This window comes from Poeciliopsis prolifica, unplaced genomic scaffold (assembly GCF_027474105.1).
Source record: "Poeciliopsis prolifica strain line A6 unplaced genomic scaffold, Auburn_PproV2 SCAFFOLD075, whole genome shotgun sequence".
Taxonomy (NCBI): domain Eukaryota; kingdom Metazoa; phylum Chordata; class Actinopteri; order Cyprinodontiformes; family Poeciliidae; genus Poeciliopsis; species Poeciliopsis prolifica.
Genome location: NW_026562450.1, coordinates 1,752,375 through 1,770,167, shown reverse-complemented (window position 1 = coordinate 1,770,167; position 17,793 = coordinate 1,752,375). Strand labels below are relative to the sequence as shown.

Here is a 17,793-nt window from a genome sequence, read left to right as displayed (position 1 = left end):
ATATAGACCAAAATAACCATAAGATGGAGGACGTGGTTAGGCGCTCTAATCCTCTCCTCTGCCTTGCTCCTCTTTTCTCCCTCTGACAAAGATGGATACCCGAGTGGCTCTCCTTCCCCCGGCACCCACAGATCATCCCTCTCTCTCTCTCTCACTCTGACTCTCACTCTGTCTCTGTATCTGTCTCTCTTTCTCTCTGTTGTGCCCCGTTCCGTCTCCGTCGTTTAAACAGACGGCGAAGGAAGCCGACGTGAATTTCAGACATGGAATGGGGAAACGTTCCCATTCAAACGTCTTCATCTTTTTACGATTGCGTTTTAAGAACTTCCCCGACGGCTCTAGACTTTTAAAAAATTTTGTGTCTATATGTATATAAATAGAAAAGGGAGTTAACAATGAGTTGCTTCGTTTGTATATTTAACGTCTCCAGTGTGAAGCAGCAAATTTTAATCTACAATACATTTTTATAATGTGTTTTCTTCTGATGCAATGACTTGGAAGTGCTAAAGCATCAGCCGGTGGTACAGTTTTGTGTAGGTTTCATATATGCAAATTGTCAGCATGATGGGAAATGAAGTAGCTACAGATAGATAAGAAATGCATTTCCATGGAGGAGTTATGATGCTGAAGAGAATTACAATTCTCACAACACAACACACTGTCTTAAAATGACACGTTGACCAATTAGTGTTCCTCTAAACTGAATAATTATGGAAAAAGAAAAATATTTTACGTTTAATGCATTAAGAGATTACAATGTGAATTTCTATAAGGAAATAAGCAGACAGTCTTAGATTTAAATTATGAATTTAAATTTGTGCAACTCTTTACACAAAAGAAATCAAGACAAAAGAAAAGTACACATACATATTAGTTTAAAACAAAAGAGAATTGAGAATTTTAACAACCCACTTTATCAAGAAGCATTTCAACACAGCGCCACCAAAGAGATCAATATTAATTTGAAGATCAGATGTCAATTTGACCATTAACACATTATATATGTGTTGGCTTCTGTTTGGTGAGAATGCAGGTTGTCAGAATGCAGAATTTTAATGCTGGGCCAACTCTGAGTTATTGGTATTAATTGAGTCGTCGCTGTAAAAACATTAGACATTAAATATGTTTCTTAAAGTTGAGCTAATGTCACAATACCTGAATAGAAAATAAGGAAAAACAAATGTTTTGCTCAACATGTGGCTATTCCTTAAGAGCCAAAAAGACCATCTGCTGGGCAAAGAGGGTAGAGTAAAAGAAATGTGAAAGTCAAAGTAATGGATTGTGGGGAGGGATTAGTTACAGTTCATTTAATGTGTCTGTAGAGCTGTATCACTCCGGGTCACTCGAGTTCATCAGGCAGAGTTGCTGCAGGATGCACGAAGCAGACAGCTGTGCGCCGTCAAGCTCCCGACACTCAAAAGACATCCATAACTCTCGTGGCTAAAATGAGCTCAGCTCCACGTCCCTGTTGGTCCTTCCAAAAACATCTGCAAGAGCTTGGTCCCCTCGGCTCAGTGTGGTCAGAACGGAAAAGGCTAGCTTTACATGTTCTCAACAAAATATTTGCTGAAAGACATTTATTTTGTAAACCAGAACCTATACCATATTTATCTTAGATTTACCACTTCAGTTTAGTGCTAAAGGGGCGGTATTATGTATTTTCCAAACTATGTTGACCTCATTTATAAAAATTCTAATGTGATTTAAATTAAATTTGACTTTGTAATTTAACACCTTGGAATTGGGCCTCTGTCTCTTTCACAAGCTCCTGCTCTTTCTGAAACTGCACCTTTAGCAAAGTCTTTGCCACAGTTGCTCTGAGAAGTAGCTCATATAATGAGCTCAGCTGATGTTTGCAAATTGCTGCTGGCTAGTCTGAAGGAGCTGAGTGCAGAAGTATAGGGGGAGAGCTGTTCTGTAATGCAGAAGCTTGGGAACTGCAGCCGGGAGGAGGAGCTTTGTCTCGAAGGCGGAGCTAGGTCTGTCCGGGAGTTTTGTGCAGCTGAATTGTGCCATGGAGATTAAAGGATTTCTCAAACATGCCTTAAAGAATCAAAGCAACACTCCGAGTATGTTTATGGTGTGGGAATAACATTATAAGAAGATGTAAAGCTAAAAAAGAAAAGATTTTACATAACACTGCCCCTTTAAACAAAATGTTTGCTGAATCTTCTCAAGCATGGTTTTTACTTCCTGCCGAATAATCTCAAATGAAAGCCCAGTGGTTGGTTACAAGAAGGACATGACGTTGTTTATCTGTGTCCCAACAAGTCGACGTGTCACGTCCCGTAGAGGTGAATTCCTAGAGTTCGGTGTTACTTTAACTGTTCCCACAGCATGCCTGCTCCACCTTCAAGAGTCGGACATGTTTTCTCATCGTTCAGTCACTGCCGCCATTTCCTGTTAACGCCACACGCGTTTGCTTGTTTGTTTCTGTTGTGTGTTTTTTTTTGTTGACACATTGCCACTGCATGAGGTAATGATTCCCCTATGTTTTTTTTGTTTTCTTCTCCATTTTATCCCCCCACCTATACTTCCCTCCCTATTTTTTCTTTTATTTTGTTTTTGTTTTGACGACAGCAAGTTGGAATAGATCAGGGTGACATCCCAGATCTCTCACAGGTCAGTGTACATGCCACCTTCCACCTCTCTATTCAACTCCAGCTCTTGTTTTCTGTCTTTCCTTTTTGCTTTCATATTTTCAGCAATATATGTGGCTTCCTTTATTTTCCCACTAACTCACCTTTTCTTTGTAACCTGTATTCCCTCTCAACCAACTCTGTAGTTGACGTTCCCGCTCATGTTTTCTCGTTTTTATTTTGTTTAACCAGCCATCATGTTCGAAGGCCTCTCTGTTGGATCTGCCTGAATATTCTTTCCTGCTTTCTCTCTCCTCCTAATTTCTTATTATAGATCCAGGTTGAGGTGTGTGAGTTTGGCCCTACGCCATGAGCAGAATTGAGAAAAAGTCTTGTATTTGTTGTTGTTGGGGTTTTTTTTTTTAAAACCTGGGACAAATGAAACCAATGAGGCTGGCCTTGAAATTAGGAAAACAAAGATAATGAATAGAAGAAAAGGTTTTGTAAAAAAACAAAAAAAACAAAAAAAAACAAGAAAGAAAGCATCTCTACCTGGATAAGCAATGTGATTTGCTCCTTTAATTCTCAAAATGTTTTAATTTGCTTTTTATCCAGCTGTGAAAGTGTATATCAAAGCTCCTTGAAGCAGGATTTATTTTTTATGCCCTTTATGTTGTATTTGTTTACCTCACTTTGATTATTTTTTTTGTCTTGGTCAGATTCGCTCAGATTATAAATATTTGGTAGTAAAACTTGTTTTAATCATCTTTATTTCAAAAGTCCTTGGCTTTATGTGCTAGTTACATAAAAGAGCTGCAACCAGAGATTGATTTGTGTTGTTCATTGATCGTTGGTTGATTTAAATCATTCATTGAAAACTTTGCTCCAAGGACCTCATTAATTTTCTTTGTTGTCAGCCAGCAATTTAAAAATCATACATTTAGTTTTATGATGATGTCTGAAAACAAAAGCTTCCTATTTTTAAAGTTGTTGTAACTACAGGAAGTTTGACATTCACATGCACATCTGAGCACTGGTTAGGTAACTTCATATTATTTTTAAATGTTAACATTTTCAGCATAGAAAACTTGGAAGTGATCATTTGTTCATTCTATAAATACTGAATTAATACAGAATATAGTATTTATGGAATACTTTGTGTTTTTGGGTGCTGAGTTGAATTGAATGAATCTACAGATGTCCCTGTGCAGCTCTGACTTTCAGTAACACTCCCAGTCAATGGGGGGCGCCAAACACACAGCGGATATAGAAAACAACATGTCTGCTCATTGGTAGAATAATATAAAAATTTATTTTACGGTGACGAGTTTTTTATTTTCCGAGTGTGGGTAATTTTTATTCTTCTAAAAAGAAAAGACTTAATGAATATAAGTCAAGTTTATGTTATTAAAATAGTAGCAGCTAGCATGTCTGGCACTTTTAAAACTTCAATACTGTTCCACCTTCCTGCAATATGCTGGAACTGTCGTACTATAGGGGAACAGATTGATCCAAAAATATTGATAAGTTTAGCATCGAATCAATATTAGGCTAATAAAAGCAAACCTTTTGTTTCATATTTCCTGTTGATATTTTATTTTTGTGATGTACTTTCTTAACTCAACTATAAAGTTTTTTGCTGTGATTTGCTCCCAAATTATAAGGTTTTGCACTTTTGCTTTAGAAAATAATGCAAACATTGTTTTTTTTTCAAATTTTGCTTATTATGTAAATGTTATTAAAGTATTTTGTAGAATATATGTGAACAAAATATTCCAAAAGAAAAACAATTTAAAAGCCCTTAAATTCCTTTTAAAAAAAAATATATGTTGATCTTTGATCTTAAATTTTGTAGTGCCGGCGTTATTAAACATCTTTCATTTAAGATTGTATATTTTGTTTTTCTCATGTGACTTTTGCGTTTGGCTAAGGTTTGGGTCACACTCCGATGTCTTCATTGTGTTCTGTGGTTGAGACTACAGTTAACTAGCTGCTAACATACCCCTGATAGCTAGGTAGCTTTTTTGCGTCTTTCATGGGTAGGCGGAAATCTTTTGCCAATAGTCTGTAGGAAATCCATTCAATTCTGGAGAGATATACGTCTTAAATTCTATTTACAACGGTGTTAAAACATCTTGCATGCGAATTTGTAAAACCTGCAGAAACCCTGATGTGCAATGTATTCTTGGAGTCAGAAGCCAGCTCAGTTTATTGGTAAAGACATGTTAAATATGAGAGGTTGAGTTTATATTGACCTTATTGAAAGGGGAAGAAATGTAAAAAAAATCTATAATTTTTCTGACTACTTTATGTATCCCTATTGTTATCACAGCAGCTTATTCATTCATAGCCTTTTTGATTCTTTTATTTTTCTATCCAAGAATCAGAAATCTCATTGTACTTTGCAGATCTCAGTGAAACGTGTCCTTAACTACACATTTCCAAAGAGCAAAGAAACTGGTCAATGTGTATAGAGTAGAGTCAGTTTGTCTGAGGTCAGAATTGAATAATCCTGTATTTGCAGTCAATAACGAGTGTTTTTCCTCTCCTCCCACTCTGTTGCAGAAGACTAAAGGATCATACATTGTAGGTGGTGGGTTGCAAACTGTACCGCTAAACCACTCCAACCTCCATAAAGGAAAATTCCGCCTTTAACCTAGGCCCTATTTTTTCCCAATTTTAGTTTTTAATGGGGGCAAAAATCAGCGTTGTGCAAGAATCCCGTGGCCAGTTTGTCTGATTATTGCTTTACCATCGCTCTGCAGACTAGTGGGCAAAGTCTTTGCCTTTTGCCTCTTATTGATTTTGGGATTTTTACATAAATTAAGGTAAACATTAAGAAGCAGCTTTGTTACTTTATGTTTTGCAGTTTGGCTGGTTTGTTTCCAGATTTAAAACTTTTAAAGCCCGTCTGTTCTCGTTTTGTTGTATCAGTGATGATGATGAAGCCACATAGAATGGTTTATGTTGTTCCTCTGTTGTAAAAGGAATTGCTTTTATGGAGGGTTATTTAACTCAAGGGAAGCTGAGAGGCCACTTTTTCCAGTTTGGGTTTCTACTTCCCGTTATTTTTGGGACGTTAATCACCATGTCTAAAATAACCTTATGTATCGAAACTGTGGCTATATTAGTGGCTGTTCCTCAATAGCTGATAATCTGTAATGAAAAGGGTTTTCAGGAACCCCTTCAGTTCTGCTTCCTATGTTTTCTTTGCTTAGTTTGTAAAAGGTTCCTACTCGACCTGGAAAGGCCTGGAGTTTGATTTAAGCCTGGAGAAGTAGGGAAATGTCAACTGGAGTAAAAGGAAAGTACGGGAGTTTACAAAGACAGTTTACCCACATTGTTCAAAACATCCATCTCTATTCCATCCATCTATCTGTATGTCATCAATGATCCATATTTCATCCATCTGTCCATCCTTACTAATTCATCCATCTATAATTCATCCATTTATTTGGCTGTATTTCATGCATCCTTTGTATTTCCTCCATCCATCCATCCATCCATCCATCCATCCATCCATCCATCCATCCATCCATCCATCCATCCATCCATCCATCCATCCATCCATCCATCCATCCATCCATCCATCCATCCATCCATCCATCCATCCATCCATCCATCCATCCATCCATCCATCCATCCATCCATCTTTTTATCTCCTACATATTTCCTCCTTTGCATATTTAATCCAGCCATCTTTTTGTCCATCTATCGTTGTTCATCTACTTATCCATCCATCTTTATTTTGAACTCCGACCGTCCTTCTCTCCTTAAATCGAGACCAATGTAGAAACGTCTACCTTAGATGGGAAGTGATGGTGAAAAATGAAGCTCTGTCCTAATTGGATACACAGTAACTGGATTTTGTTGTTCACTGATTTCTCTCAGCTTCTCCCTGTTTGACCAGACTCCTGGCTGTAAACTAGAGGAATAAAACATTTAGGTGTGACTGTGTCTCACTAGGAAGAGTATGCATTTTGCAGTCTTAAAGTTGTGAGTCTGATTCCAGGTTCCACTTTACCCTGAGTACAGATCTGCATAATGGTGTGTGAATGTGTGCATATGCGTGATTGTGGTCTATATAAATCCAGTCCCTTTAGCATTCTGATGAGTCTTGATACTAACTCACCAAAAGATGAGAAATGATAGCGCCCAGGTGTAAATCTAGTGGAATTTTCCTTTAAGAACATGCATGAGGATCATAGTTTCTCTACTCGAGTGTGCAAGCATACATACAGCAGCTTGAGCATTTACAGGCATGACAATCCCCTTTTTTTTTTTCTTTCTTTCTTTTCTTTTGGTCTCTTTCTACTGTACAAATGCCCGACTGTTAATTCGTGTGTGTTGGCATCAGGTGGATTACTTGTAGCTGTCTCTCACACACACACGCACACACCCACTCCGGCAGGTGTGACACAGATGGCAAAAGGCCACGGAAGCTCATGAATAGGAAATGAGGCTTCACTCCTGCTCCCCTCCGTCTTCATCTGCATGAAGAAGTCTGCAGAAAGAGGGTTGTTTTTCTTTTTTGCCCCCTCGTCACTCATCTAAATTCCATCCTCCTTACACGGTGTTCATATCGTGTTTGTCATGCACGACAGCACTGCTTCAATGTGCTTGACAAGAATAGTGAATGGCCTGGTTATTATGGCGCAGTTATTGTCTTTTTTTTTTTTTTTTTGTGTGTGTGCTGACTTTTCTCCATGCCTTCCAAAAGTTAAGCACACAACACTGGCTAAGCATTGGTCAGTGTCTGGTGAGATGATTTATATGTGAGGATTTCAAAGGATATTTTTTATTATGCACTAATGAAGCAAAATGAATTTTACCTGAAAGTATGCGTACGTTTTATTTAGGTCGATTTTCAATCAGTATTTCTGAAATGTTAGGTGCTAAGAGACAGGGACATAAATAAAACTGAACTCTTGATTTTCTTTTTCAGTAATATATCACACTTCAATGATGTATTACTGAATATATTACAGAAATTGTCATTGTATAGATCAAGGATGTGTGACCTTTACAACATAAACAATCATTTTTAATCTCAATCCAGCCAAACAAAAATTCATTTAGAGACATTAATGTTGCACAACATTCTGAAAAAATGACAGGTTGTGATTTTAGATAAATATCTACTAAAGGAAATGTTATTTGAAGCACATATGGTCCAACCCTAATGGCTAAAAAATCGGATTCTTTTGGAAATTCAGTTCAGATATTGCAGGAATAAACTGGAAAACGTAAGTCTGTTATTAGATCTAAATGAAGAAATATTAGCTATTTTCCTTTCTAAATTATTTTTAGTCATATTTATTAAAGCTGCACTATGTTACCATGCTAGCATTATGAGACAGATGATGTATAAAAAAAATTAATAAAAAATACATAAATAAAATAATTGAGCTCCTCTGCCGGTGCTTATAGTGTCTACTAGAAACAACCAATCAGAACCAGGGGGCGAGTCTTGGCGCTGACAATCACAATGTGCAATTCAGGTTAGCTAGCACAGCCACCAATGATGGTGGACAAATGTTTATTTCTGTAGTAGTCAGTTGTGTCTCTGCCACTAGCACATTTAGCATCGAGTTCACGAGGATGATTGGAAGCGACGAGACCTGGCTCTGATTGGTTGTTTTGGTCGGGATTAGTTGTTTTCGTAGCAGCACAGGAAGAGGTGGAGGAGCTCAGTCTTTTCACAGATCATCTGTTTCGTAGCAAACTATCACAGTTTTAACAAATACATAGAAAACATATTGTTTTATAAAAATTACGTACTGCACCTTTAAGAGCCATTGTTGAAGGTCCAAAGAACAACTTGTGGCTCTGGACCCCTGGTGACTATTAAACCAGCTAAAATTAGCCTGTTTTTGTCTATAAAAATCAAAATGGCTCTAAGTAAACTTCCTGTTATGCAATAGTTTATACTGTCATATTTCTGCTTTACTATCAATTTAACTGTTGCTTTTAAGTCATAATATTAAGGTGAATTTGGGTGAAAGTACTATGATATTTTTACTTGAGATAAAATTAATTAAAAAAAAAAAACACACACCATAGTATCAAGTGAGCTTTTGTTTATTTTTACTTAAGACCAGTTGACCTCTGACAGTTCACGCCGCTGTCTCTTTAACAACCGGGCGTCGTTTTTGGCAGGCTCCCATCGCCTCGCCAGCCAGAGTCCTCTGAGCACTTCATGCATTTGCGTGCAGGTCCACATCGCTGCCAGCAACATTCTTGTGGACGGAGAGGCAGACATGACGTTGTCATATTTGCGCAGTGGGAGAATTTCCCCTTTTTTTTTTTTTTTTTCAGCCAAACCAGAACCCAGCTCCTGTTGCCTTCCTTTCCCAACCCAGTGAATTCATTTTTTTTCCCTTTGATTTCTCTCTTTTTGTCTTTTGACCGCTAATGAAGCACCTAACAACCACAGGGTAGTTGGCCTAGCAGCATGAGCGCTCCACCTGAATCTTATCTACAGCTCCATAGCAACAATTCTCATAAACCCGTTTGCCGGCTGAGTTTGATTGAGCCGTGTGCAGTGCTGGGAACTGTTTAGATTCCCCTCACTGCATCTGTTGGGGATTTTTTTTCTTTCTTTCTTGACAGGCAATTAGATAAAGTGAGGGAATGCTAGTTTCTAAGTACAACAGGTGAAAAGAGTGAGCATATTGAAACTAAATGCAGATCACTCAACAAAAAGGGAAGCAAAACAGAGAGGAAGAAAAGGTGTGCTGTAGGTACCGTCGCCTTGTGTTCATGTGAAGTAAAGAAGGAAAATGAAAACCCTACTACTCCCTCCTTTTACTCCCCACCTTTTTCCTCACTCTTTGTTTCTCTACCTCCTCCTTTGTTCTCCTGCTAACAATGTGAGTATTTGCTGCATGTTGCCATGGCTATTCTTGGAGCCTGATGCACTCCGTTACCTTCCTGAGAGGCTGACTAACTCTGGGTGCTGTGTTTGTGTGAGCACAACTCTGGGACTGTGTGGGTGGGATTTTCTTCCTCTTTTTTTTTTGTTGTTTTTTTTTTTGGTGCATTTTGAGAGAGTGAGTGAGAGCAGTGTTCTCCAGAAGTGGCTGCAGATAGGTGAACATCTCTGTTTTGTTTCTCAGGCCCCCAGCAGCCTCCTGGAGGCTTTGGAGCAGCATCTTGCCTCTCTGGAGGGCAAGAAGACGAAGGAGTTGAATGCAGACACAAGGTACGTGTTTGAGTCGCAAAGCACCGGAATAGATTTAAAAGTCAAGTGAATTTTGGTCTAGTTTCTAGGCCTGTCGCAATAAATCAATTAATTGTGTGACAAAATGAACTCTAGAATGTCCATTTGCATAACTTTTTTTTTTCTTCTTTTTACCAATAACTCAGTGACAAAAATCTTTAGTCTAGTGCTTTGGTGTCAACCAGCCCTTTTTTTTAAACAATTTAATTTACTTCATATTTGATTTATTTTGGAGTTTCAGTGTTAAATGTTCATCAGTATTTAGAGTTTATTGGTTTTTGAGCGTGTTTTCTTGTATTATTATGCCATTACCATTATATTACTAGAAAATGGTCTCAATACATTTGAGACCAAATGTACTGACCAATACAGCAATATTATCGTTTTTTGCAATAAGTTTTGGGTCGATTTATCGTCCAGCAAGATTTGTTCTTGTGACAAATACACTTGAAATAAGCAAAACTGGCTTAGAAGTTGCTTTTCAGCACAAAATAGGATCTTGTTTTAAGTCAATAATTCCTCAGTATTGATGAAAAAGGTTTTCACTTATAACATGGGAAAAAAAATGTCCACCCATAGAATTTGTACTTTTTCATCGATATTAAATAACTGTCGAATTAAACAAGCCCCTACAGCTTGCTGAAAAATAAGTGGACTAAGACATTTCAGCTAGAAACTAGACCAAAATCAGAGATTTTTCAAAATTTTTTGATATGAAACATGGTCAAGTTGTATACTTCCTTTTTTTCCCCAGAGCGTCCACCTTGTCGAGTGCTGTCTCATCTCTGTCCTCCACCGGCATGTCCTTCAGCCGCATGGATGAGAAGGAAAAGCAGCAGGCCCTGGAGGAGGAGCAGGCCAGGCTGCAGGCTCTCAAGGTAAGATTTTAGGCCCCGTCACCTCTGAAGGAGGCAGTTAGTCTGTGAGATGAAGCAGCCAAGAGGCTCTCAGAAGGAGGTTGAGTACAGACTGATCTGTCCTTTCTCAAGTGACTTCATGTGGCATCTTTGCAGCCGGTTGATTGAGTTCTGTGCAGCTGCTTCTTAAGACACAAAAGGCTTTGTAGAATTTTAATCCAGTTCTTAGCTATGCTAGTTTTCTTATTTGAGGTGGCTTCATTATAGACATGATTATATAAAATATATATGTTCCGTAGTTCGGAGACTGAGCTGGACTGTGAATGCATAAGGTCGTACTAACCCTAAAAGTATTTAACTTCCCATGAGTGAATATGTATAGGAAAGTAGGTATCTTCTAAAATTTGAGAATATTCAAATTAAACTTGGGTAGCTTTATGTTTGAAGTCATTAAATGTCGTTGCAGTTCTTATTTGTAGGGTTTGTTTTAGATTTTGTGGACAAGATACAGTTTCCACTCTAAAAATGTTTACAAATCCCTCCTCGCATCTGTAGGTGGTTAAAAATTCACCCAGATTTCAGACCTGATCACTAATGTTAAGCTGTAAAAACTGAAGCTAAGCGCTGACTCGACTTTCTTTCTCTTTAGCTCCAAAGATGATCACTTCAGTTTTGTTTCTGTTCAGATGGAGAACGTTATGGCATATTTTTTATTTATTTGTTCTTGGCATCTGTTGGATGGGTTCAGAAACTCCTGGTGGCATTGTAATGTAGAGCTGTGTATCATCTGTGTAGCGATGGTAGCTAATCTTATTGCTTTTTGTAACCTCAGTTTGGCCTGTCACAAAAAGCAACAAAATAATCAATCACATAATAAATTGAAGTGCGCTTAATCATTTCATTTTGCATGATTTATAATTTTCCCTCTTTTCTCTCTCTTTCTATTATTGTTATTGATAATGGTCTCAAAACAACATTATCGTTTGTCACAATAACTTCTGAGAAAAGTTAAAGTCCAGCAAAATATGTTACTGTGACAGGCCCAAGCTGGGCTAGCGAGAGCTATGTAGATGTCAAATAGTAGTTGTCCCAGGATTGAACCTTGTGGTACACCGCATGTGACTTCTACCCGTTCCAATGACACAAAGAAGTTCCTGTGTGTTACAGAAGATTCAAACCAATTACTGGAAGTGGCCAATAGAAGTGTTGAAGGGCTGTGCATATTTGTATTTTTAATCCGTGTTCCCACACAGCATTCTTTGGTCTGCTTCCATTAGCAGATGTGGAGGCGTGGCGGCCATCTTGTTAAGGAGAATGAGAAGAGATCTGGACGGTTAAACTGCGTCAGAGAAGATGTGTCGGTGCAGAAGTCAGAACAATCAGTATAAACCTGCAAACATTTCCACATCGTAGCTTCACTTGCCACAAAACATCACGCTGCGCCAGAAATGCCAGTGGTTCTTCCCACTCTCCCCCATCTTTGACATCTCAACTCCAGTTGAAAAATAAAGGCCAAAAGGCTTCAGTGGTAGCGGGGCCACGCAATCGAAAAGTCAAGTATAAAATCTGTTGGCATTTTTCACTCAAGCCCTGGGAGTCCTGCCTTGCAGCAAACAGTAATTGACTGAGAGCTCAGTGGGAACTACAATTCAGGCACACATAGCAGCATCTGCTGTGTGTGCGTGCGAGTGTGTGTAAACAAACTTCGTTTCAGGCGTAGCTCGCTTGCACCTCGTAAGAAAATGTTGCAGTTTACTTAGTAGCGCTGCCCCTCTGTCTGTGTAAACCCCCTACAAGCCTCTTGTGTGTTCGAATCACGTGAGATTATGCACAGTTGGCGTTGCCTCAGTGTGTTTGATTGGATTATATTTCTCTGTTCACTCTGTGCCCTTGGTTTGTCCCGCTTCCATCGAGATGCGGCAAGTTGTTTTCCTTTTTTTCATTTCTTTTTTTTTTTCAGAAAGAAGAGGTGAGATTAAGTGAGAACATAGTTCAATAAGAGAGCTGGGCAGAGGTCAGGAGGGGTCATCCAAAAACTTCCAGTCCAGCTGTCTGCGCTCTCTGGTGTCCATATGGGTTCAACGCGCACATACAAAAACACTTCCACGCTCAGCTACTGTCCAGCTGGGGCTTCAGCCCAAACAATACCAGCAGTTGGCTCCTTTTTTTTTTTCCCTCCTCTCACTACTCTGTCGGAATAGAAATGAGGAGAAGACCGGTACAGATTCTGTTTTATTAATCCGCTCTGGATCCTTTTAAAGGCAGCAGAGGTTGTAAGGTGACTTGGAACATTTCTTCACCCTAAAGTTGTGCACTGAATTAAAACCTCCGTCTGGCCTTGTGTAAATAAGCCACATAAAGGCGCTTTGAGGAGCTGTGTTTTCACTCCAACTGCAGTCATCCATACCAATAACCGGCCTGACTGCTCTACTGGAAATTGCCTCATTCGTTGGGCAAACAGTACGTTTTTCTGGGGGATAATCTCCCACAGTGAATTTCCTGACGGGGAAGAAAAACTAGTGCATTGATCTCTGCAGGGCAAATTAAAAGGTCTGATGTGTTAGATTCCCCAACAGTGTGTGAAATACAAGAAAATGAGGGGTTAGATGCAATTCAAACAGGTTTGACTATTTAAAATAAAATATTTGTATAATGGGTAAATTGTCAAATTAAATTGTTGAACGGTGTGGTGTGAATTATTCGGTCCTTCCGGGATGTTGGAAGGACGCAAAAATTGACTGATTTTTGCATCACCTTTTTTAAAAAAAGTTTCAAGAAATGTCATCAAACAGGAAGTTAAAGTAGTAGGACGCTAAGTGGATTTGTCAAAATTCAGTTACAGTAATTGGTCAGAAAATGAGAAAATGCAGAAAATGTTAACAGCTGACGTTGATAGCGCCGTGCTAACGACTCGGGGCTCCTAATGGATCAACACAAGTTCACACTTTCATCCAATCAGATCTTTTTGTTCCTCATTTGTCCTCTTTCTGTTATTTTCCGCTAATAACCTTACAGACCTGAAGTGGGACTAGTTACAGGATTTTCTTGCAACTAGTCCTATGTTAGTTACAACATAAGTCTAGTTGTTGGGACAATCTACATTATAAACGTAGATTATGGCTTGATAGAAATGCTGATCTTGGACCAGAAAGTTGCATAACATTTTGATATTTTCCCACTGTTTTCTACCCCGTGTCTTTTTCCTGAGAACAGTCCGGAAGCTTCCGATCGTTTCCCCGGCCGACTTGCAGACGTCAGCAGCGTTTTGCTGCAGTTTGAGCCTAATGGAAACGGCCCCTGCTGTTTGTGTCACGTCATTCTTCACATCTATTGACTTCCATCACCTTGACTCAGCACATCAACGAAAATAAAGCTTATATTAAAATGCTGAATGTTTAGTTTTTTGTTGTTGTTGTAGCTGTGGCAATGGACGGGCTTTGCTGATTTGTGTATATGTCACTAGAGAGAAGTAAACTCTATTCTCAGCAGCACCTGGGTCTTGACAGAACAGGGTCAGATACGACATGAAAAGAACTAGGAAGGTCCATGTACGCTCTATACATTTTTTTTTTAAAGGAGTAATTAGTTTTAAAATCCTTATATTCTGAATCCTAAACCCTGAAAGCAGCATTTCTAGAAACCTTTGGGTGCAAGTTTGGCTTTTTAAGAAATACTAAAAGCCAAACTTGCACCCAAAGAAACCTGTCTAGCTTTTTACATTGTGTCTCTGCATTACAAGGCATCAATATTCGTCAATGTCATTTGCCCACTTTGACTCAGATGAGTTGTTGCCTTTAGGTTACACAGAGTGTCCACGCATCCTAAAAAGTCTTAGATTCATCAAAATAATCTATCTTAGGCCTTTACAGTGACGGGACTGTTTAATTTATTTATCTCTGTACCCATTTTCAAATGAATCCAGAACAGCCTCGCCTCTTCCTCAAGCTGTGGCGGGGTCCTCGCTTCTCTCACGTTTGACATCTGTGTCTCTTTTTTTTTTTTCTTCTTCTTCTTCCAGGACCAGCGCCTGAAGGAGATCAGCATGCAGACTCCACCCTCCGCCTCCCCCAGCAGCCAGTCGGTCGGCAGCGCCAACAACAACAACCACATCTCACACACCCCGGAGTTGTTTGGCTCCGTGCTGAACGCAAACAGGTGCACAAACCTAAGCAGACACGGTCAGAAATCTGCTCACGCCATTCAGTATCCGTCATGGTAGAAGTTGACCCAAATATTTCTAAAGGAATGTGTTCAGGAATTCAACGGATGAGCAGCAGTTTTTCATCCCAGTTTGGGTAGCTTAAGTGGGGGGGAAAAAAGTCCAGATCAGAATCTGCTGCCATCTTTTCAGCAGTCTAGATTTGACATAATGAAACACATGAAATTTCTTAAAATCAGATAGAAAGGCTTTGTGGATCATTCTTGTGTTGTCCATCTGCAACGTGTCTGAGTCATCCGCTCTGGATATTCAGGTGCATCTCTATAAATCCTAATATTATCAAAGTCTTGTCATTCCGGTAATTAAAATAAAAGCTGAAATTCATATAGGGTTGTAAACGCACAGCAACATTTGAACACCGCAATATGTAAAATTTACTTTTTTGAGTTTTAAATCATGTTAAGTTATCTATGTAAGTTATCTATACATAAAAATAGGATTTTTTACTTTATGAACTGACACTTTCTGCGGTTTGATATTGCCCTTTAGTTACCTTTTAGATGCTTTGGAACTGGCACAGTCGGGGTCGGGATGTCATTATTTAGCAAGAGTTGTCAAGAGAGGAAAATGTTCTTCAGACGATGTTCGAAAAAAATCCTGAAAGTTGTCTTCACGGTCCAGGGTGTTTATCAGCAGAACGCCGAGCCTTGAGACGAGCTCTCGTCCGCTTGCATGTCAGTTTTCGTTCTGAAGCCCAGAAATCTTTCCCCGACTCCTTCCCAGGAAATGGATAAAGTATTTGGATTTAATAATCGGAGCAGAATTTACACACTCTGAATTTACTGCCGCTAACTGCTTTATTGCTCAGGGGGAAGATTTTATAGCCCTGCAGAGAGCAGGGATTAATCTTGATCTGTGACAAACGAACATTTTTAGTGGCGACTTTAGGTATTTATGCTCAGTTGATTAAATATTAATACTCTCTCTCTGTCGCCTTTCTTTGCTCCACACGTTTTTTTTGTTTTGTTTTTTTTGTGGTCGATATTTTGATTTATTTTTTTCCTGCACTTTCACTTTCTCACCTCCTCGCCTCTCCCTCCGGTTTGCTCCTCAGCGTCCCCAACCTGAACAGCGACCTGTTTGATCTGCAGCCGGCCTTCATCCCCGCCGTGCAGAGCACTCCTTCCATCTCCAACGCCAACAGTGCCTGGGGAGGTAAGCTTTCATCTCCCTTCCGTATTTATCGGCACCCCAAGACAGAAAAATTTGACTGTTTCCATATAAATAAGTGCGCTTGGATTTGTAATCACAACACCTCCGATCGTGGTTCCACACTTCAAAATGGCGCGAGGAAGCAATCGTGGTTGTCGTGTGGTTTTTTCCGCTGACACCCGGGTGTATATTAGCTGTGCCCTGCGTGTTCCTGTGCTGACATTTTCAGCTCACTATCAGCCGCCTTGAATCAAAGTGTGGCACAGGGATGCATCTGGAAGCTCTGGCAGTGTGGAGTATTAAAGGCTTTGTGCAACAGGATTACCGCCGGAGCCGTTTGGTAAATTCGCTCGGCCAGATTTCAAAGCCAAAGTTCCTTGTAAGCGTCGTCGGGTCTGACTTCACAGCTTCTGCTCCAGTCCACTGTTGTTTTTCTCTACAACTATAAAACAGAGAGCACTATTTAATCCAATGGCTGCTCAGGGGATCAGTTCCTGTAAATAGTCTGATTTGTTAAAACGTGCTGGAGCTGCATTGTTGTATTGTTTTGCTGTCAGCTGTTTGGGCATCCAACAGGGCACAGCATTATCTCCTCTTTTATTGGTGGTTTATTGATCGCAGGGTTCCTCCGAGGATTTTAATTAGAAATGTTTCCTTCCCTAAAAACACATGGAATAAGGCAATAAGAGGAGAAAATATCAGCATTTTCATCCACTGACCAATATTGATATACCATTTTCATTTATTTTGAATATTTAAAATGTTTTCCATCTCCTTTGTTAAAAGTTTACTCATCTTTGAAAATGTGCATTATTTTTATTATACCATTGCCATTCAATTGAAAATTGCTTCAAAAGAACAATAGTATCGCTTATCACTGTAACTTCTGGGACATTTTATTGTCTCCCATGCATCTTTTTGTCCACCTATCATCCATTATTTTCATAATCATAAATTCATAATAAATCTGCCAGAAGTTTAAAGAATCCTGTGACTGAACCCAGTTTGTTGGTGCAACAACTTTAAAATAAGAGTTTTTACTCACACAAAAGAAAATATCAGACAGTGCTGTTCAGTAAGAGTTTTATTCTTTCCCTGGGAGATTCACAAATACCTTTTTTGTTGTTGTGCAGCATTGTTGTTGAGATAATGACATTTCTCCCAACAGTGAACACACATTTGGGTGCATCAATAGATTTCCTCATAGACAGGCTTTGCTTTGAAACCTGCACAGAATCCTAAATTTCAAAGCGGCGACAGTAGAAGAGCGTTGTCCAGGTTCCTAAATCTAACGGGATTAAATTAGCAGGAGGTTTGGGAATCCTCCCTACAGCGAAGCCACAACATTGTTTCCCTACAAAACCCGTCCTGGTTGCGTCTCCCGCAGCGTCCTCAGAGAAAGTTTGTGGGATAAAGCTGGTCCAGGACAGCCTTACTCAGTCGTATTTAACTGCATTCCTCAGGACTGGAGAGCCAGCCGCTGCAGCAGCAGACCACCCCAGCCATGACTGTAGATTTCGATGCCGTGTTCGGGAATAAGTCCACACCCAGTAACAACGGCCCACAACCTGCAGCCGGTAAACAGCCCCTCGCTTTGTCCGACTGTCCGGACAGGGACGTGACTAAAACCCTTTGGCTTTGATGGCAGCGCCGGAGCTCTGGACTAACCCTCTGATTAGTTTCAGCAATCTGTGTCTGCTCTGCTCTGGGGATTGGCTTTTGTTTTGTTTTTTTTGCTTCCTAACTCTGCTTCATTTTGTGGGT

At 39.5% G+C, this 17,793-nt stretch overlaps 1 protein-coding gene across 5 annotated transcripts in view; it reads left to right on the top strand.

Annotated features, from left to right (window-relative positions):
• The window catches only part of si:ch211-200p22.4 (phosphatidylinositol-binding clathrin assembly protein), a 64,703-nt gene that overhangs the window by 26,323 nt on the left and 20,587 nt on the right, over positions 1–17,793 (top strand). For 2 of the 5 annotated variants that reach the window (XM_055021275.1, XM_055021273.1), the window contains exons 7-12: positions 2,581–2,622; positions 9,698–9,783; positions 10,556–10,679; positions 14,677–14,813; positions 15,932–16,032; positions 17,493–17,606. In XM_055021275.1, coding sequence (XP_054877250.1) covers positions 2,581–2,622; positions 9,698–9,783; positions 10,556–10,679; positions 14,677–14,813; positions 15,932–16,032; positions 17,493–17,606 — 604 coding nt within the window. Of the gene's footprint in view, positions 1–2,580; positions 2,623–5,144; positions 5,166–9,697; positions 9,784–10,555; positions 10,680–14,676; positions 14,814–15,931; positions 16,033–17,492; positions 17,607–17,793 lie in introns of all 5 variants that reach the window. The other 3 variants (XM_055021274.1, XM_055021276.1, XM_055021277.1) reach the window with 3 other exon arrangements.